Source organism: Salmo salar, chromosome ssa09 (genome assembly GCF_905237065.1).
Source record: "Salmo salar chromosome ssa09, Ssal_v3.1, whole genome shotgun sequence".
Classification (NCBI taxonomy): Eukaryota; Metazoa; Chordata; class Actinopteri; order Salmoniformes; family Salmonidae; genus Salmo; species Salmo salar.
In genome coordinates this window covers 116,180,012-116,201,451 of record NC_059450.1, presented here as the reverse complement: position 1 = coordinate 116,201,451, position 21,440 = coordinate 116,180,012, and the positions used below count along the sequence as shown (strand labels likewise).

The 21,440-nt window shown below is 46.9% G+C and overlaps 1 protein-coding gene across 6 annotated transcripts in view; it reads left to right on the top strand.

Annotated features, from left to right (window-relative positions):
* Positions 1–21,440, top strand: part of LOC106612398 (Down syndrome cell adhesion molecule-like protein 1 homolog) — a 168,914-nt gene that overhangs the window by 129,541 nt on the left and 17,933 nt on the right. For 4 of the 6 annotated variants that reach the window (XM_045724383.1, XM_045724381.1, XM_045724382.1 and 1 more), the window contains exons 13-22: positions 4,845–5,050; positions 6,015–6,111; positions 6,591–6,719; positions 7,019–7,186; positions 7,335–7,405; positions 7,608–7,848; positions 11,190–11,399; positions 12,181–12,336; positions 18,586–18,725; positions 21,104–21,257. In XM_045724383.1, the coding sequence (XP_045580339.1) occupies positions 4,845–5,050; positions 6,015–6,111; positions 6,591–6,719; positions 7,019–7,186; positions 7,335–7,405; positions 7,608–7,848; positions 11,190–11,399; positions 12,181–12,336; positions 18,586–18,725; positions 21,104–21,257 (1,572 nt within the window). The remainder of the gene's footprint in view (positions 1–4,844; positions 5,051–6,014; positions 6,112–6,590; positions 6,720–7,018; positions 7,187–7,334; positions 7,406–7,607; positions 7,849–11,189; positions 11,400–12,180; positions 12,337–18,585; positions 18,726–21,103; positions 21,258–21,440) is intronic. The other 2 variants (XM_045724385.1, XM_045724384.1) reach the window with 1 other exon arrangement.

The window sequence follows — 21,440 nt, the reverse complement described above, 5'->3', positions numbered from 1 at the left end:
GTGATGTTCAGAAAATGTATTCCCACCAAAACTCCCAGTGAATGTGCACATCAATTTACAAAAATACTCATCATAAACGTTGATAAAATTTACAACAGTTATTGAAAGAATTATAGATACACTACTCCTTGACGCAACTGCTTTGTCAGATTTAAAAATAACTTTACGGAGAAAGCACATTGTTCAATATTCTGAGTACATAGCTCAGCCATCGAAGCAAGCTATACAGCTACCAGCCAAGTTCTGGCATCAACAAAACTCTGAATTAGTATTATAAATATTCTCTTACCTTTGCTGATCTTCGACAGAATGCACTCCGAGGACTCCTACTTCCACAAGAAATGTTATTTTTGTTCGAAATACTCCATTTTTATGTTCAAATACCTCCGTTTTGTTTGTGCGTTCAGATCACTATCCAAAGGCATAACGCGCGAGCGCAGTACCAGAGACGAAAAGTCAAATAGTTCCATTATCGTTCGTAGAAACATGTCAAACGTTGTTTACAATCAATCTTTAGGGTATTTTTTACGTAAAAATGTGATAATATTCCAACCTGACAATAGCGTATTCATTCCAGGAGAAAAAGAAGGAGGGGCGCGCTGGCGGGATCGAGCATCACCAAGCCCTTTGTCCATAGGCAGTCCACTCATTGACTGAGCTACTATTCTCTGCCCAGTAACAGGAGAATGATGAAAAAACTTTGTCTGAAGGTTGTTGACAGCCAATGGAAGCCTTAGGAAGTGCAACGTGACCCCACAGACACTGTAGTTTTGATAGGGATTCAAAAGAAGAACTACAATTCTGATCTCCCACTTCCTGGTTGGATTTTTCTCAGGTTTTTGCCTTCCATATGAGTTCTGTTATATTCACAGACATCATTCAAACAGTTTTAGAAACTTCAGTGTGTTTTCTATCCAAATCTACTAATAATATGCAAATATTTGACTCTGGGCCCGAGTATTAGGCCGTTTACTCTGGGCGCGCTTTTCATCCGAAATCGAAAATACTGCCCCCTATACCTTGAAAGGTTAACCAGGCAAGTCAGTTAAGAACAAATTCTTATTTTACAATGACGGCCTACCCCCGGCCAAACCCGGACGATGCTGGGCCAACTGTGCGCCGCCCTATGGATTCGAACCAGGGACTGGAGTGACGCCTCTTCGACAATTGGCGCCACTAGGGAGCCCTAAGGTTTAATATACCTTCCTGGTATAGAGATCAAGGAACACTCTGCTGGGGAACACTCTGCTGGGGAACACTCTGCTAGGGAACACTCTGCTGGGGAACACTCTGCTGGGGAACACTCTGCTGGGGAACACTCTGCTGGGGAACACTCTGCTGGGGAACACTCTGCTGGAGAACACTGTGCTGGGGAACACTCTGCTGGGGAACACTCTGCTGAGCAACACTCTGCTGAGGAACACTCTGCTGGGGAACACTGTGCTGGGGAACACTGTGCTGGGGAACACTGTGCTGGGGAACACTCTGCTGGGGAACACTGCTGGAGAACACTGTGCTGGGGAACACTGTGCTGGGGAACACTCTGCTGAGGAACACTCTGCTGGGGAACACTGTGCTGGGGAACACTCTGCTGGGGAACACACTGCTGAGGAACACTGTGCTGGGGAACACACTGCTGAGGAACACTGTGCTGGGGAACACTGTGCTGGGGAACATTGTGCTGGGGAACACTCTGCTGGGGAACATTCTGCTGGGGAACATTCTGCTGGGGAACATTCTGCTGGGGAACATTGTGCTGGGGAACACTGCTGGGGAACACTGTGCTGGTGAACATTGTGCTGGGAAACATTGTGCTGGGGAACACTGCTGGGGAACACTGTGCTGGGGAACATTGTGCTGGGGAACATTGTGCTGGGGAACACTGCTGGGGAACACTGTGCTGGGGAACATTGTGCTGGTGAACACTCTGCTGGGAACACTCTGCTGGGGAACACTCTGCTGGGGAACACTCTGCTGGGAACACTCTGCTGGGGAACACTCTGCTGGGGAACACTCTGCTAGGGAACACTGTGCTGGGGAACACTGTGCTGGGGAACACTCTGCTGGGGAACACTCTGCTGGGAACACTCTGCTGGGGAACACTCTGCTGGGGAACACTCTGCTGGGGAACACTCTGCTGGGGAACACTCTGCTAGGGAACACTCTGCTGGGGAACACTCTGCTAGGGAACACTGTGCTGGGGAACACTGTAAGCCTAGTGTATCAGTCTTCTTCTTCTGCTCTCTCTCTCATGAGTCACTCAGTGTGTCAAAGCAATGAGGCGACTCTGACAACACTACCATAGCTAGCTACACTGACGCACAGAGTGAGAGTGACCATGGACAAACGGATGATACGGTAAAGGAGAGAGAGAGAGAGAGAGAGAGAGAGAGAGAGAGAGAGATTGATTTTATGACTGTAGGGATCAGTCTTCAAAAAACCCTTTGTCCTTAGTCATTATCTGCAATCAATTCATTATCTGTAATCAATCTGTCGACCCTGCACTGGCCTTCAGTGACATCGGCATCAAAAACACACACACACACACACACACACACACACACACACACACACACACACACCTTTGCCCTCGTGGTGTTGATAAACTGCTCTTGTTGTGTATGTTAGCCTTTGAGGCCTCTGGCCTGTGTCTAGCCGTAAATAGCAGACTGTCCTCCTGCAGCGACTTTACAGACAGCAGAGACGTTTCCCACTCACTCACTACTTGACTTTATTTTGCTCTCACTCGTTGCTCTAGCTCTCTCCTCTCCTTCGCTCACTTGCTGTGTATGTGTCTCACTCTGTCTTTCTCTCTCTGAGACGGTCTGAGACGGTGTTAGTGTTATTGATTGAACCGTTCCTCTCCTCTGCCTCCCTCAATTTTGTCCGTTTCACTCGGCAGAGAGAGGGAGGATAGGAGAAAGGGAGGAATGGAGGGAGGGAAGGATGAATAAGTGATGAAAACAAAACAGCGGAACTCTCCTCAGATCGATTGTGTGTGTGTGTGTGTGTCTGTGTGTGCACGCGTGTGTGTGTGTGTGTGTCTGTGTGTGCACGCGTGTGTATGTGTGCGTGCGAGTGTGTGTGTGTGTGCGTGTGTGTGTGTGTGTGCGTGCATATGTGTGTGTGCATTCGTGTGTGTGTGCGCGTGTGTGTGTGTGTGTGTGTGTGTGTGTGTGTGTGTGTGTGTGTGTGTGTGTGTGTGTGTGTGTGTGTGTGTGTGTGTGTGTGTGTGTGTGTGTGTGTGTGTGTGAGAGAGTAAGGGAGGAGCTGAAGAGGATGGTGTGTGTGTGATTGAAGAGGTGGAGAGAGGGATAGATAGAGTGAACTTCCTTCTGGGTGCTCATTCACACAGTCCCCGTCAAACAGAATACGAGAGAAGGCATGCAGTTCTTAACATTGGCCTAGGTCTACTTTACTAGGATGCTACTTTATCGTGCAGAGATACTTTATCGTTTCCCAAAACATAAATGTCATCTTTAGCGTAAGATCGTTGTTCCTCCATTGCCTAATGGACTAAAGCTTTTACTGCGTGGGCTAAATCAGGGTCACAGAGTGATTCTTGGTGGTCTTAATAAACAAATCTACTTTGTAAAAAAGTACACACCTCACACACATGGTTACGGGCTTAAAAAAAAGAAGACACCTGTACCATGTCGGATATTGCTTCCCAATATTACACGTTATATACATCACAGAAGACTGAAAAATAACAAAACATAGAAACACCAGGTTTTTTAAAAATGTATAATGCTATTAATGATAAAATTATGAAAAATATTAGTAACATTCCACTCGTGAGGCCACTAGGTTATTGGACTGCAGGAAAATTGAAAAACCAACTTCTCTGGTTGAAAACAGCCTATGTGGCATCGATATGAGTCCGGGAAAACAAATGTAAATAGGAACATTTTGGTCATGAAGTTAGTGTCGTCCAAAACTGAGATTTGCAAGATAATAATATATATTTTTTTAAACGATGTCACGGAATGAATGTAACAGTTTTCCGTGGGTTGGGTTTATTTTAATCCCGCCCACATGCCCACAGCTGGCAGCACCCAAGTAATCATCAATTTGGAGTGCAGATGCATGTGACCCGATCATAATTCCCAACAATGACCATGGTCAATTTTGTGTGACTTTGGATATCCCCATGGGTCTAGTTAGGGGCCATCAGTAAATTATACAACGTACATGGGCCAACGTTTTAAAAGTTCATTAGCTCCAAATTTCAATTACTGAAAAACCTCAAATCAATGATAAATTGTAGAAATTCATATTCAAACATTGAACGCATTTAATTCATGAGAAAACTAAAAGGTGTGCAACATGAAAATATTGTCCCATTTACATTGTGGAATATATTGACGGTCCCTAACTAGCCCCACAGATAGGCTATCCAAAGTCAAACCAACGGTGACACACTGGTCAGCTGAAGCTAATTGGAAAAAGAAATTGGCTAGCTTACTAGCCAGCTAAGGCGAATTCCAGACACAAGACGTAGACTTGTTTCAAGTCAAATCTCATTCTCTGTAAGGTAGGGAAGTCAGGCGCAGGAGAGCAGAATTGGGTAGCAAATGGAATCCTTTATTACGGCGAACAAACACACGGCACTAAGAACACTAAACGAATATGGGTTGACATAACCCGGCGCAAACCAGTCTGACGTGCACATACACGTAACAACAAACAATTCCACACAGGGTAATATAGACTGAGGCTAAGATGATCTAACTCACTCTGCCTCTATTTCCCTGTCTGACTCTGTCCCATTATTTCCCCTGCTTTCCTCCCACCATCCATCCCTTCATCCCGCCTTCATTATTCCCTCCCTCTCTCTCCAGTCCCAGCAATGATCACGTCGCACCCCAACACCACCATGGCCATTAAGGGCCAGATTAAGGAGCTGAACTGCACAGCGAGGGGGGAGTGGCCTATCATCATCCGTTGGGAGCGTGGTGACACGGTCATCGACCCCGACCGTAACCCTCGCTACGCCATCACCACCAGCCCCAACGAGAAGAGTGACGAAGTATTGTCTACGCTGAAGGTGAGTCACACACATATACTGTAGACATATATACACACACACACACACACACACACACACAGACAGACAGACAGACAGACAGACAGACAGACAGACAGACAGACAGACAGACAGACAGACAGACAGACAGACAGACAGACAGACAGACAGACAGACAGACAGACAGACAGACAGACAGACAGACAGACAGACAGACAGACAGGCCAGCCGTCAGGATCCAAGTTCCACACATAAACATACAGACAGACACACACAGACACATGCACATTCATACTGTAGACACACACATAAACACACAGACACATGCACATTCATACTGTAGACACACACATAAACACACAGACACATGCACATTCATACTGTAGACACACACATAAACACACACACAGATACAAACATACACACAATATAGAGGGATAGGACATCAGATACAGCAAATGGAGGATACGATATCAGATGAGCTGTGTATGGAGGTGGATTTACAAAGTGTCTATCTCTCTCTCTCTCTCTCTCTCTCTCTCTCTCTCTCTCTCTCTCTCTCTCTCTGACTCTCTCTGACTCTCTCTGACTCTCTCTGACTCTCTCTCTCTGACTCTGTCTGACTCTCTCTGACTCTCTCTCTCTCTCTCTGACTCTCTCTGACTCTTTCTCTCTCTCTCTGACTCTCTCTCTCTCTCTCTGACTCTCTCTCTCTCTCTCTCTCTCTGACTCTCTCTCTCTCTCTCTCTCTCTCTCTCTCTCTCTCTCTCTGACTCTCTCTGACTCTCTCTGACTCTCTCTGACTCTCTCTCTCTGACTCTCTCTGACTCTCTCTGACTCTCTCTCTCTCTCTGACTCTCTCTGACTCTTTCTCTCTCTCTCTGACTCTCTCTCTCTCTCTCTGACTCTCTCTCTCTCTCTCTCTCTGACTCTCTCTCTCTCTCTCTGACTCTCTCTCTCTTTGTGTGTGTGTGTGTGTGTGTAGCTGAAGCCAGCAGAGCGGGGTGACTCGGTCTTCTTCTCCTGCCATGCCATCAACTCATATGGAGAAGGCCGGGGCCTCATCCAGCTCACTGTGCAAGGTCAGTGGGTCAGACCACAACACAATCACCCGTAGCAAAGGGTTTTGCAATGGAATATGAAGTTCAGGTAATCATCCCTGTACAACCAGTCTGTGTTCTTCCGTTTGCTGCCTAGTGAATATAACCCTGTATAACTACCTGCTTAGTGTGACATGAATCCGGAGAGAGAGAAAATCAGTACAGGATCACTTTTTTTCGCACTGTGCTTATGTTCCATTCCCTCTACACGCTTAGAATTTGTTTTGCTATCTAGAACCTAAAAGGGTTTTTTGGCTGTCCCAATAGGAGAGCCCTTCGAAGAACCCTATTGGTTTCCAGGTAGAACCCTTTTTGGTTCCTTGTAGAACCCTTTCTACAAAGGGTTCTACATGGAACCCACAATTATTCTACCTGGAACTAAAAAGGGTTCTCCTAAGAGTGTGTCTTTCTCCCTTACACCTTTCTTGTTTCCTTTCCTTCTCTCCCTCTTTCTCTCTCAGAGCCCCCAGACCCTCCAGAGTTGGAGGTGAGGGAGGTGAAGGATCGGAGTATGAACCTGCGGTGGACTCAGAGATTTGACGGCAACAGCATCATCACCAGCTACGACATTGAGTACAAGAACAAGACCGGTATGCCAGGGGACAGCAGGGGTTAAACTGGGGATTGACGACTAGTCGGTACTGAGAACATAACTATAACCAACTAATGCGTCTTCTCTCTTTTGTGTACACACACACACACACACACACACACACACACACACACACACACACACACACACACACACACACACACACACACACACACACACACATGAACACACAAACATGCATACACACGCGCGTGATCTGTCTCTCTCTATCTCCACACACACACGCTCTCTCTCTCACTCTCTCGCTGTCTCTCGCTCTCTCTCACACACACACAGATCCGTGGGAGTTGAAGCATGCCACCCGTAAGATCTCTCCCACCAATAACCAGGCCAACATCGTGGATCTACACCCTGCCCAAGTCTACAGCATCCGCATGTTCTCCTACAACAAGATCGGACACAGTCAAGCCAGCAAGGAGCTCACCATCAGCACAGAGGAAGCACGTGAGTCCAACACGACCACACACACACACACACACACACACACACACACACACACACACACACACACACACACACACACACAGATATCGAGAAGATGACCTTGGACTGCAGTGAAGAAGAGTGCCTATCTCTCTTTTCCTCCCTCCAGAGCCGGATGGTCCCCCTATGGAGGTTTTCCTCCAGCCTATGACCTCGCAGAGCATCCGCGTCACCTGGAAGGTAAAACCACCTGTCGATTCAAGATTATCAGAAACATCATGACACTATGAAATGAGACACTCTGAAATGAAGACCTAGAATCACATAATGATCACATATCTAATCGTGCCACGTTACATCCCCCCCTCTACAATACAATCAATGTCAATGTTTTCCTCTTTCATCCTCTCATCCCTCTCTTCTCCCTCTCTCCCTCCTCTAGGCCCCCAGGAAAGAGCTTCAGAACGGGGTGATCCGGGGGTACCAGATCGGTTACCGTGAGAACGGGCCGGGCAGTAACGGCCAGTACAGCATCGTAGAGATGAAGGCTACTGGGGACAGTGAGGTGTACACCCTGGACAACCTGAAGAAGTTTGCCCAATATGGAGTGGTGGTCCAGGCCTTCAACAGGGCCGGCACAGGCCCCTCCAGCTCTGAGATCAACGCTACCACACTGGAAGATGGTAGGGGACATGCAACACACATGCACACACGCAAAATCCTTTGTTGATGTTCTGATTTATTTTCTTAGCAGGAGCCCTAATGTACACGTTTAAGTAAAATAGTCCAAATAGACTCAGACTTTCACAGAGACAGAGATAGTGACAAATATACCTGATCCCTCTGCCATTGTCACCCTCCTCACCTCATCTTTGAACATTCCCAAATGATTCTTTCCCCTTTGCTATGATTTATTTTAGATATCTCCCGTGTTACTTCATCTCTAACCTCTCTCTCTCTCTCTCTCTGTCGCGCTCTCTCTGTCGCGCTCTCTCTCTGTCTCACTCCCCCATCTCTCTCTCTGTCGCGCTCTCTCTCTGTCTCACTCCCCCATCTCTCTCTCTCTCTCTCTCTCTCTCTCTCTCTCTCTCTGTCTCACTCCCCCATCTCTCTCTCTCTCTCTCTCTCTCTCTCTCGCTCTCTCTCTGTCGCGCTCTCTCTCTCTCACTCCCCCATCTCGTTCTCTCTCTCTCTGTCGCGCCCTCTCTCTGTCTCACTCCCCCATCTCTCTCTCTCTCACTCTCTCGCTCCCCCATCTCTCTCACTCCTCCATCTCTCTCTCTCTCTCTCTCTCTCTCTCTCTCACTCTCTCGCTCCCCATCTCTCTCACTCCTCCATCTCTCTCTCTCTCTCTCTCACTCTCTCGCTCCCCCATCTCTCTCACTCCCCCATCTCTCTCTCTCTCTCTCACTCTCTCGCAACCCCATCTCTCTCACTCCCCCATCTCTCTCTCTCTCCTCCATCTCTCTCTCTCTCTCCTCCATCCCTCTCTCTCTCTCTCTCTCTCTCTCTCTCTCTCTCTCCTCCGTCTCTCTCTCTCTCTCCTCCATCCCTCTCTCTCTCTCTCTCCTCCATCCCACTCTCTTTCTCTCTCCTCCATCCCTCTCTCTCTCTCTCTCTCTCTGTGTCTGGTTGATCTCTAGATGGGTGTCTCTCTAACACTCTCCTGTGTATTCCTCCTCTATCTCTTAATGTTTCTCTCTTGCTATGAAATATGAAAACACACATTATGAATACACAAATGCCCAAACACACACACACACACACACACACACACACACACACACAAGTTGGCTGACGCCCCATTGGTCCAGAGCATTGCCCTTCCCAGTAGCTGTCTCCGTGGTGACAGTGATATTGATGGTCATTATGATAATAGTGATAACAACAAGCATACTACAAATAATTCAAATTAGCTTGTCTCTCTCTTTCTTGTTGCTTCCTGCCGTAATTATCCACAGCTGATCGCATTGTCTCCCTGCTCCCTCTTTTCATCTTTTTCCCTTCCCTCGCTCCCTCTCCTCCTATGCCCGCGTACCCTGCTCTCCTCTTCCCCTCTCTCTCTCTCGCTCCAAAAGACACCTTTCATTTGTCTCTCTGCCTCGACTCCCTCGAAAGCTGCCTCACATTTCTCTCTCCCACCCACTCTTTCACTCCACTCTCTCCTCCCTTCTTGTCTGTTCCTGTGTTTTCCTGTTTCTACTCTATTCCTCTCCCACTTTTTCTCTCACCTCCCTGTCTCTCGTATCCCCCCCAAGCCCTCTCTCCTCTTTCCCCTTTGTGTGTATTGTATTCAAGGTGAATGGATAGTAGTAGGTTGCGATTGTGTCAGGTCTGGGACGTAGTGAAGGGTAAGGAGTAGGTTATGATTGTGTCAGGTCTGGGACGTAGTGAAGGGTAAGGAGTAGGTTATGATTGTGTCAGGTCTGGGACATAGTGAAGGGTAAGGAGTAGGTTATGATTGTGTCAGGTCTGGGACGTAGTGAAGGGTAAGGAGTAGGTTATGATTGTGTCAGGTCTGGGACGTAGTGAAGGGTAAGGAGTACATTTTTACATTTTTTACATTTTAGTCATTTAGCAGACGCTCTTATCCAGAGCGACTTACAGTAGTGAATGCATACATTTCATACATTTTTTTCTCCTTACTGGTCCCCCGTGGGAATCGAACCCACAACCCTGGCGTTGCAAACACCATGCTCTACCAACTGAGCTACACGGGAGTAGGTTATGATTGTGTCAGGTCTGGGACATAGTGAAGGGTAAGGAGTAGGTTATGATTGTGTCAGGTCTGGGACGTAGTGAAGGGTAAGGAGTAGGTTATGATTGTGTCAGGTCTGGGACGTAGTGAAGGGTAAGGAGTAGGTTATGATTGTGTCAGGTCTGGGACGTAGTGAAGGGTAAGGAGTAGGTTATGATTGTGTCAGGTCTGGGACGTAGTGAAGGGTAAGGAGTAGGTTATGATTGTGTCAGGTCTGGGACGTAGTGAAGGGTAAGGAGTAGGTTATGATTGTGTCAGGTCTGGGACGTAGTGAAGGGTAAGGAGTAGGTTATGATTGTGTCAGGTCTGGGACGTAGTGAAGGGTAAGGAGTAGGTTATGATTGTGTCAGGTCTGGGACGTAGTGAAGGGTAAGGAGTAGGTTATGATTGTGTCAGGTCTGGGACGTAGTGAAGGGTAAGGAGTAGGTTATGATTGTTTCAGGTCTGGAACGTAGTGAAGGGTAAGGAGTAGGTTATGATTGTGTCAGGTCTGGAACATTAACGTCTTCATGGCTGTTGGAGTTCAGTCCACTGGGGGTTGTGAGCGGAGATGGACCCTCAGACCGAATAACACAAACCTCTCATTTCTCTTCTCCACTCTCCCTCCCTCTCTCCCTTCCTACCCCATTTCCTCCTCCGCAACTCCCTCTCTCCCCACACCAGCTGCAGCTTCCCTATCGTTGCAGGCCAACTCTCCCTCTTTCATTTCTCTCCCTCTCCCTCTCTCTCTCTCTTTCCATTCAGTCAGCCTTCATCCACCCATCCTGTTCCTCTTTTTCTCTCACAAGTCCAGATCTGTTCATCCTCAATGGTGGTGTTATTCACCCAGTGAAAGCCCATTGGTCAGTGAGCCAAGGGCAGCTGATAGATAGAAGGGGCACCTGGGAGAAGTGAGACAGAGGAACCTTTTTACGCCAACATCTTCACATCAGAGAGGACATTTATTTATTTAGAGTCTTGCCTCACATCTGATGTCAGGTTAGATATTTAGGCTCATCTGGGGTTTGAGTTGTGTTTTTACATATCTTGGTTTACTAGTTGGTGTTTAAGGATCTTAATAAACTTCAGGGGGAGTCTTCCTAGACACAGATTAAGCCTAGTCCTATCTAAAAAGCGCTGTAATTTGTGATTCTTCATTAAGCTTGCTTTTAAGTCCAGGACTAGGCTAAATCTATGTCCTGGGAAATTGTCCCTAGCTGTTGTGTTTGACATGTAGTATTTTGATGGGTCCTGATAATAATCTCTCCCCCCCCCTCCCTTTTCTAGTGCCCAGCCAGCCGCCCCAAAACGTGCGGGCCATCTCGGTGACATCAGACGAGGCGGTAATCACGTGGGCGGAGCCCCCGCGTCTGACACTGCACGGCGTGCTGAAGGGTTACCGTGTGGTCTTCTGGTCCCTCTTCCCCGACGGAGGTGGGTGCTGTGGGGGCCCGACGTACCCTCTCCCGCACGAACGGGCACAGGGCCACACGCAGAGTAACTATCACTGCTGCGCCTTTCGCATCTGACCTCTGACCCCTCCACCATGAGTCGACCTCAGGGTTTGACCTTTACCCTTTCAACCCTCAGCCCTGACCTCTGACCCCTACTGATACCTACGCTGGTTTATGTGCCAGACCTTATTGACTGGTCTTCCTTGTAAAAAATATTATTTTCTGGTAAAATAAAACATTTGCTATTTTGTGAATCCCTAAAACCAACCCCAACCACCAGCCTGCCAGTCCTACTACATATTTTCCAAGCAAATGCCAACGAAACCCTAAACTAGCTAATCATACTACTAACCTGAACCAACTCAAAGCAACTCCACATGCAGCGATACTGTATCAGGGCCGTGTGCTGTGTCCAGTTATCCGTCTGTATCTTTGTGTATGTGTTGGTGTGCTTGTGGTTCTGTTTGGGAAACTAGTCATGAGGACTGATCATATCCTTTCCCCATTTTCCAACTCCTTCTTGCTCTTCCTCTGTTCTTTCCCTTGTCCTTTTGTCTAACCCTATACACTTTTCATTCTGTTACCCTCTTTCCCTCTTTCCCTCTCTCTCTCCCTCTCCCTCTCTCCCTCTCTCTCTCCCTCCCTCCATCCCGCTCCCTCTGTCTCTCTCTCTCTCTCCCTCCCTCTCTCCCTCCCTCCATCCCGCTCCCTCTGTCTTTCTCTCTCCCTCTCTCTCTCTCTCCCTCCCTCCATCCCACTCCCTCTCTCTCTCTCCCTCCCTCTCTCTCTCCCTCCCTCCATCCCGCTCCCTCTGTCTTTGTCAGAATGGGGAGAGATGCAGAACATCACGACATCTCGTGAGCAGGTGGAGCTGAGAGGGCTGGAGAAGTTTACTAATTACAGTGTGCAGGTGCTGGCCTACACACAGGCTGGGGACGGGGTCAGGAGCAATGTGCTGTACATCCAGACCCGCGAGGACCGTGAGTACACACACACACACCAACATACAGTGCATTCGGAAAGTATTCAGACCTCTTGACTTTTCCCACATTTTGTTGATTCAATAATGACAAAGCGAAAACAGGTTTTTAGAAATGTTTGCAAATGTATTAAAAATTGAAATACTTTATTTACATAAGTATTCAGACCCTTTGCTATGAGACTCGAAATTGAGCTCAGGAGCATCCTGTTTCCATTGATCTTCCTCCAGATGTTTCTACAACTAGATTGGAATCCACCTGTGGTAAATTCAATTGATTGGACATGATTTGGAATGGCACACACCTGTTTATATAAGGTCTCACAGTTGACAGTGCATGTCAGAGCAAAAACCAAGCCTTGAGGTTGAAGGAATTGTCCATAGAGCTCCGAGACAGGATTGTGTCGAGGCACAGATCTGGGGAAGGATACCAAAAAATGTCTTCAGCATTGAATGTACCCAAAAACACAGTGGCCTCCATCATTCTAAAGTGGAAGAAGTTTGGAACCACCAAGACTCTTCCTAGAGCTGGCCGCCCGGCCAAACTGAGCAATCGGGGGAGAAGGGCCTTGGTCAGGGAGGTGACCAAGAACCAGATGGTCACTGACAGAGCTCCAAAGTTCCTCTGTGGAGATGGGAGAACCATCCAGAAAGACAATTAGCTCTGCAGCTCTCCACCATTCAGGACTTTATGGTAGAGTGGCCAGACGGAAGCCACTCCTCAGTAAAATGCAAATAGAGCCCGCTTGGAATTTGCCAAAAAGGCACCTAAAGGACTCAGGCCATGAGAAACAACATTCTCTGGTCTGATGAAACCAAGATTGAACTCTTTGGCCTGAATGCCAAGTGTTACATCTGGAGGAAACATGGCATCATCCCTACGGTGAAGCATGGTGGTGGCAGCATCATGCTGTGGGGATGTTTTTCAGCAGCAGGGGACTGGGAGGGATAGGTTCGAGGCAAAGATGAACAGAGCAAAGTACAGAGAGATCTTTGATGAAAACCTGCTCCAGAGCGCTCAGGACCTCAGACTAGGGCGAAGGTTCACCTTCCAACAAGACAACGGCCCTAAGCACACAGCCAAGACAACGCAGGAGTGGCTTCGGGACAAGTCTCTGAATGTCCTTAAGTGGCCCAGCCAGAGCCTGGACTTGAACCCGATCGAACATCTCTGGAGAGACCTGAAAATAGCTGTGCAGCGACGCTCCCCATCCAACCTGACAGAGCTTGAGAGGATCTGCAGAGAAGAATGGGAGAAACGCCCCAAATACAGGTGTTCCAAGCTTGTAGCATACCCAAGAAGACAAGGCTGTAATCGCTGCCAAAGGTGCTTTAACAAAGTTCTGAGCAAAGGGTCTGAATACTTATGTAAATGTAATATTTACGTTTTATGCATATATATATATATATATATATATATATATATATATATATATATATATATATATATATATATATATATATATATACATTAAAAACTGTCATTTTGGAGTACTGTGTGTAGATTGATGAGGGAAAAAAAACGATTTAATCAATTTTAGAATAAGGCTGTATTGTCACAAAATGTGGAAAAGGTCAAGGGGTCTGAATACTTTCCGAATGCACTGTACACACAGAGGCATGTATGCACATGTGTTGAGGGTATGGCCTAATGCTAGACAAGGTGTGGGAGCCAGGGTTAGTGTGTGAGGTGTGAGGGGGATCGGTGGATGGCAGGGGGCAGGGCTGGTGTTCGTTTATGGGATGTGAGGGGTGGATGGATGGATGGATGGATGGATGGATGTCAGGTTTAGGAGGCTGAGGTTGCTGATTAATGATGATGTGCCATTACCAACACTAATGAGAACTAAGCCAAAGGGTGTGTGTTTGGCGGTCCAAGGCTGTGTGTGTGTGTATCTGCATCTACGTGTTTATGTGTGTGTGTGTGTGACCAGCTCAGCACCCAGCACAAGGAGAGAGATTAATTATTTGTGGTTTAGAGAGAATACATTTTGTGCTTACAATGGTGGGCTGTGGATTACGTCCACCCCTCTCCCTGGGGCAAAACAGGGGTGGAAGGAGGGACTGAAGAGAGGAGAGATTCTCGGAAGTCTTATTTCAGAGGAGGCCTTTCTTCCATTCCTCTCTCTCTCCGCTCTCTATCTTTCTCTTACCCTCTTCTTTCTCTCTGTGACTGTCTGTGTATGTGTTCTTCAGACTGCCTTCGTGTTTCTGTGTGTGTTTCTGTCTGTGCGTTTGTGTGTGTGTTTGTGTCTGTGCGATTGTGCGAGCGTTGGTGTTTGTGTCTGCGTGTTTCTATTTGTGTGTTTGTAACGTGTGTGTGTGTGTGTGTGTGTGTGTGTGTGTGTGTGTGTGTGTGTGTGTGTGTGTGTGTGTGTGTGGGCCAACTGAGTGTTCCTCCTCGTCTGATGTCGGTTGACAGTGTGTCCAGGGGCACCCTCTCCACATACGTCCAAGAGAATTCTCTCTTTTCTCCCTCTCTTTCATTGTATTCGTCCCGCTCTCCTTCTCTCTGCCCCTGGGTCTGTCTTCAACACATGGAGTAGTGATTGGAGTGGAATTGTGCAAACGCCTCCTTCTCTCTCTCTCTGTCTCTCTCTCATACACACGCACACAACACAACACACGCACACTGTCTCAGCCTCTCTCACGCACACGCACACATCCAAGTGTGTGTACATATGTGTCCTTATTCCAAAGCTACGCAGTGGGTCTCTTCCTCTCTGTCTACATGTATTGATCTATCAGGATAGTCCACTAGTCAAAAACACAACAACACCAGTAGCTTTCCGCTCAAGACAAGAGATTGGACTAAACATTGGACTCCCGAGTGGCGCAGCGGTCTAAGGCACTGCATCTCAGTGCTAGAGGCGTCACTACAGACCCTGGTTTGATTCCTGGCTGTATCACAACCGGATGTTATTGGGAGTCCCATAGGGACAATTGGCCCAGCTTCGTCCGGGTTAGAGTTTGACTGGGGTAGGCCGTCATTGTAAATAAGAATTTGTTCTTAACTGACTTGTCTAGTTAAATAAATGTTAAATACAAAAATCTAAAAATATATATACGCTACCCTTCAAAAGTTTGTGGTCACATAGAAATGTCCTTGTTTTTGAAAGAAAAGCTACTTTTTAGTCCATTAAAATAACATCAAATTAATCCGAAATACAGTGTAGACATTGTTAATGTTGTAAATGACTATTGTAGCTGGAAACGGCAGATTTTCTTTTAATGGAATATCTACATGGGCGCACAGAGGCCCATTATCAGCAACCATCACTCCTGTGTTCCAATGGCAGGTTGTGTTAGCTAATCCAAGTTTATCATTTTAAAAGGATAATTGATCATTAGAAAACCCTTTTGCAATTATGTTAGCACAGCTGAAAACTGCTGTCTGATTAAAGAAGCAATAAAACTGGCCTTCTTTAGACTAGTTGAGTATCTGGAGCATCAGCATTTGTGGGTTCCATTACAGGCTCAAAATGGCCAGAAACAAATAACTTTCTTCTGAAACTCGTCAGTCTATTCTTGTTCTGAGAAATGAAGGCTATTCCATGTGAGAAATTGCCAAGAAACTGAAGATCTCGTACAACGCTGTGTCCTAGATCTCCTCTTCACCGCCTCTTCACTGTTGACGTTGAGACTGGTGTTTTGAAGGTACTATTTAACCTCTTGGGGCTATGTGGGACGCTAGCGTGCCACCCGTGGTGCACCCTATCAACAGCAGGTGCATTTCAAGAGCGGCAAATTTGAAACCAAATAAATGTCAAAATTCAAATTTTTCAAACATACAACTATCTTACACCCTTTGAAAGATAAACATCTTCTTAATCTAACCACGTTGTCCGATTTCAAAAAGGTTTTACGGCGAAAGCATAAAGTTAGATTATGTTAGGAGAGTACATTGACAATAGCTGTGTGTAATGTTTTGTCAATTCAAAGACAGGCGTCACCAAAACCATAAAACCAGCTAAAATGATGCACTAACCTTTTACAATCTCCATCAGATGACACTCCTAGGACATTATGTTAGACAATGCATGCATTTTCAGTTCTATCAAGTTCATATTTATATCCAAAAACCGCGTTTTACTATGGCGTTGATGTTCAGGAAATCGTTTCCCTTCAATAACCGGCAGTCAAGTCAGCACCAGAACTTAAATAATTAAAATTAGAAAACATTGGTAAAATATTATATTGTCATTTAAAGAATTATAGATTTACATCTCTTGAACGCAATCGACTTGCCAGATTTAAAAATAACCTTACTGGGAAATCACACTTTGCAATAATCTGAGCACTGCGCCCAGAAAAATACGCTTTGCGATACAGACAAAGGGCCATGTTGGAGAGATCTAAAATCGAAAATACTATGTAAATAATCCATTACCTTTGATTCTCTTCATCAGATGTCACTTCCAGGAATCCCAGGTCCATAACGAATGTAGTTTTGTTCAAAAAAGCTCATCATTTATGTCCAAAAAGTTCTGTGTTGTTAGCACATGATCTAAGCCCGCCGGACTTCACTTCATGAACGAGGGGAAAAAATATATTTACGTTCATTCAAACATGTCAAACGTTGTATAGCATAAATCATTAGGGCCTTTTTTAACCAGAACATGAATAATATTCAAGGTGGACGAATGCATTCTCTTTTAAAACGTTTTGGAACGAGGGTACCCAACATGACCTCGCGCGCCAGAGTCTAATCGGCCATCACCGTTCCAAGGCTCTTGTTCGGTCAGATCTCATAGTAGAAGATTCAAAACACTTTGTAAAGGCTGGTGACATCTAGTGGAAGCAATAGGAAGTGCCAAAACATTAATCAGCCCCTGTGTGTTTCAATGGCATAGGCTTAAAGGTAATTCAACACATCAGGTATCCACTTCCTGTCAGAAAATGTCTCAGGGTTTTGCCTGCCAAATGAGTTCTGTTATACTCACAGACACCAGTCAAACAGTTTTAGAAACTTTAGGGAGTTTTCTATCCATATATAATAAGTATATGCATATTCTAGTTACTGGGTAGGATTAGTAACCAGATTAAATCGGGTACGTTTTTTTATCCAGCCGTGAAAATACTGCCCCCTAGACCCAACAGGTTAATGAAGCTGCCAGTTGAGGACTTGTGAGGCGTCTGTTTCTCAAACTAGACACTCTAATGTACTTGTCCTCTTGCTCAGTTGTGCATCGGTTAGTGCCAGTTTGTGCTGTTCTGTGAAGGGAGTAGTACACAGCGTTGTACGAGATCTTCAGTTTCTTAGCAATTTCTCGCATGGAATAGCCTTCATTTCTCAGAACAAGAATAGACTAACGAGTTTCGGAAGAAAGTTTTTTGTTTCTGGCCATTTTGTGCGTGTAATCGAAGTGACCCCAAACTTTTAAATGGTAGTGTATGTTTGTATCACCCACACCGCTCTCACCATCTCTCTCTCTCTCTCTCTCTCTCTCTCTCTCTCTCTCTCTCTCTCTCTCTCTCTCTCTCTCCTGTCTCCTCTCCTCTCTTAGTCTTCTGAGCCTCTTAAAATTACAGGCTGAGACCAGCAAAGCTGCAAACAGCCTGTTCACTTTAACACTTCCCTAAGACCTGCTCTTTCCATGACAGCCTGACCGGGTGAATTCAGGTGAAAGCTATGGTCCCTTATTGATGTCACTTGATAAATCCACTTCAGTCAGTGTAGATGAAGATCAGGAGACAGGTTAAAGAAGGATTTTCAAGCCTTGAGACAATTGAGACATGGATTTTGTATGTGTGCCATTTCAGACGGTGAATGGGCAAGACAAAAGATTGAAGTGCCTTTGAAGGGTGTATGGTAGTAGGTGCCAGGCGCACCAGTTTGAGTGTGTCAAGAACTGCAATACTGCTGAGTTTTTCACGCTCAACAGTTTCCCGTGTGTATCAAGAATGGTCCACCACCCAAAGGACATCCAGCCAATTTGACACAACTGTGGGAAGCATTGGAGTCAACATGGGCCAGCATCCTAGTGGAACACTTTCGACACCTTGTAGAGTCCATGCCCTGATAAATCGAGGCTGTTCTGAGCGCAAAAGGGGGTGCAACTCAATATTAGGAATGTTTAGCTAACATTCTATATTGTTTTACAATAAGCTGAATATTCTACTTCACACCTTGAAGGAGCAAGCAGTTACAATATTGTTCTTTATGACGATGTCCATATGACACAATCCTTCTCCTCATGTCCTATCCTCTCTGTAACGATCTCTCTCTCCTTCTCTCTCTGTGACTCAGACCCTGGCCCCCCGGCTGGCATCAAAGCTGTGCCCTCATCCACCAGCAGTGTGGTGGTTTCCTGGCTACCCCCGCACAAGCCCAATGGAATCATCCGCAAGTACACCATCTACTGCTCCAGCCCCGGATCAGGCCAACCGGTGAGTTGGGAGAGGGGTTGGATGAAGTCAACGAATTTTGTCCATCTCACTCACTTGGAGGGTCCCTTGGCATGGATTATAATACAGTCTCCTCTGAATGTGTTTGTGTCTGTCTGTGAGTATTTGTGTGTGTGTGTGTGTGTGTGTGTGTGTGTGTGTGTGTGTGTGTGTGTGTGTGTGTGTGTGTGTGTGTGTGTGTGTGTGTGTGTGTGTGTGTGTGTGTGTGTGTGTGTGTGTGCGTGCGTTAATGTGCTGCATGCGGGTGGTTTGGTGCTGCAGTATCAGCAGGATGTGTGTGAAATGAGCTCTCCTCATACCGCAGTGTGTGAGCGCGTAAGCTCACCCTTCTGCTTCATCTGCATATCTGCGTCTCATCACGTTGGCAGAACAACCTCATCTGTTCATCAACGAGGGCAGGAAACAAGCTGACAGCAAACACACTCACACTCACGCGCTCTCTCTCTCTCTCTCTCACTCTCTCTTTTCTAGCTATACTGCAAGTCCTGAAATACATGCATAAAACACCTCTTCCAGCAGATTCACACAGACATACGCACACACGTAACCGAAACACACAGCTATTATGTGATCCTTTACACCAAATGAATGTACCCCATTCAGACATACACATGCTTACCCTACTCCTCTCATTCCCTCATTCACAAATCCCTCTCTCCCTCTGTTCTTTTCTCTCTCTCTCCCTCTCTCTCTCTCTCTCTCTCTCCTGGCCCCCGCGCAGTGGGAGGGATGATTACTATGTAAATGAGTGCGACTGGAGCGAGGGATGAGGGGAGGTTGGGTCGGACGCCGCGCGGGGAGTACTTTTGTTCCTCTTTTCATTATCTCCCTCTATCGCTCCCCGGATCAGCGCCATCTCCACGCCGGAGGAATAGTTTAATATCCGTTACACCATCACACACTCTGACGCTCCTCCCCTCCCACCATCCATCCGTCCTTCGCCCTCCAGAAAGAAAGCCTGAGAGACAGAAAGGGAAAGAAGGGTAAGGAAAGAGAGGAACAAGAGAGAGCGAGAGAACAGACAATGGGGAGATGGAGAGAGGGATGGGAGAAAAGGAACATGGAGAGATAGAGGGAAGGAGAGAAGGGAGGCAGGGAAGACAAGGAGAGGGGAGGGAAGGGAGAAAGAGCGGGAACAGAGGGAAGAGAAGAAAGCTTTGATGAACCCAGCCACCCCAAAAGATCCCTACAGGGCTGCGTTCAGTTGAGAAACAGTGAAAAACAACATGAATACGTGAATAAATGTGCCCAGAATAAACCGTTTTGCACAACAACATACTGTGATACTGTATGAATATGGAGATATGCTCTCTCTCTCTCTTTCTCTCTCTCTCTAGTCTGTGTAAAGATGAGCAGCACAGTGACAGGCTGGACAGCTGGAGGGCCACAGACTAATTTGGTGTGGGGAGGGGAGGGGGGGGCACTTCTTGGGTGCTGGGGCACCTGGGGGGTGTATGATGGGCAAGGGGCGCAGAGTGTGTGTCTGGACAGTGATGAGGATGTGTCTAGACAGCAGACACACGGCCGTCTTAAACACACTACAATTACACAGAGCCCTGGCATCCATCCCCAGGTCATATTTGCCAGTGTGTGTGTGTGTGTGTGTGTGTGTGTGTGTGTGTGTGTGTGTGTGTGTGTGTGTGTGTGTGTGTGTGTGTGTGTGTGTGTGTGTGTGCGTGTGTGTGTGCGTGCGTGCGTGCGTGTGTGCATGCTTGTGTGTATCTGCTTATGTATGTAATAGTCTGCCTCTGTGTGTGTGCATGTGTGTATGACTGTGTGTGTGTGTGTGCGTGCGTCTGTGTGTGTCTGCCTTTGTGTGTGTGTGTGTGTGAGAGAGAGTCCTTGTGCTCTCCTCTGCTGCTGCCTGCAGAAGATAGCCCTCATTAGACTGTCTGATTGTTAATGATATCTCGGGCTGACTGATTGTTCTGTCCTCCGTTGTCTCCCTCCCTCACACTCGTCTAACCGTCTGCACTCCCCATGGTCTCCTCTTTACTTCCTTTACGCTCTCTCTCTCTCTCTTTTCCAGAGGGGGTCTTTGTGCCCCCCATGCTCTCTTCACTCACCCATCCGTCCCCCATCCCTCCTCCCCATCAACTCTACACTCTATACACACTGTGGCATTTTGATTGCAGAAAAAGAATGTAACGTAGCATGTAGCATAGCTAATTATATTATTGTCCACCATTGTTCTCATAGCGTGTGGAGCCGAGGGCCTGTATCCATCTCAGAGTAGGACATCTCAGAGTAGGAGCGCTGATCTAGGATCTGTCCATATAATTTTATTGATTAGGATCTTAAAGTTAAAAACAGATTCTAGATCAGCGCTGGAGTGGACGGTGTGATGTTTTCTCCCCCAGGCCCCCAGTGAGTACGAGGCCAACCCCGAGCTGCTGTTCTACCGGGTCACCCACCTGAACCGCGGACAGCAGTACCTCATCTGGGCCGCCGCCGTCACCACCGCCGGACGGGGGAACATCAGCGACAAGGTCACTGTGGAGCCTGCTGGGAAGGGTGAGTCCTCCACAGGGGAATCGGGAGGAAGGGAAGGGGGCACGGGGATAGCGTTAAGGGGGTTACGGGGTTTGGTTAACCTCATGGCTTTTTGTTCCCCCTCCGTCCATCACTCTATCACGGATGTTTCCCTGGCTCTCCCGCTCTCACTCTGTGTTCGTTCTCTTATTTTCTCTCTTCCCT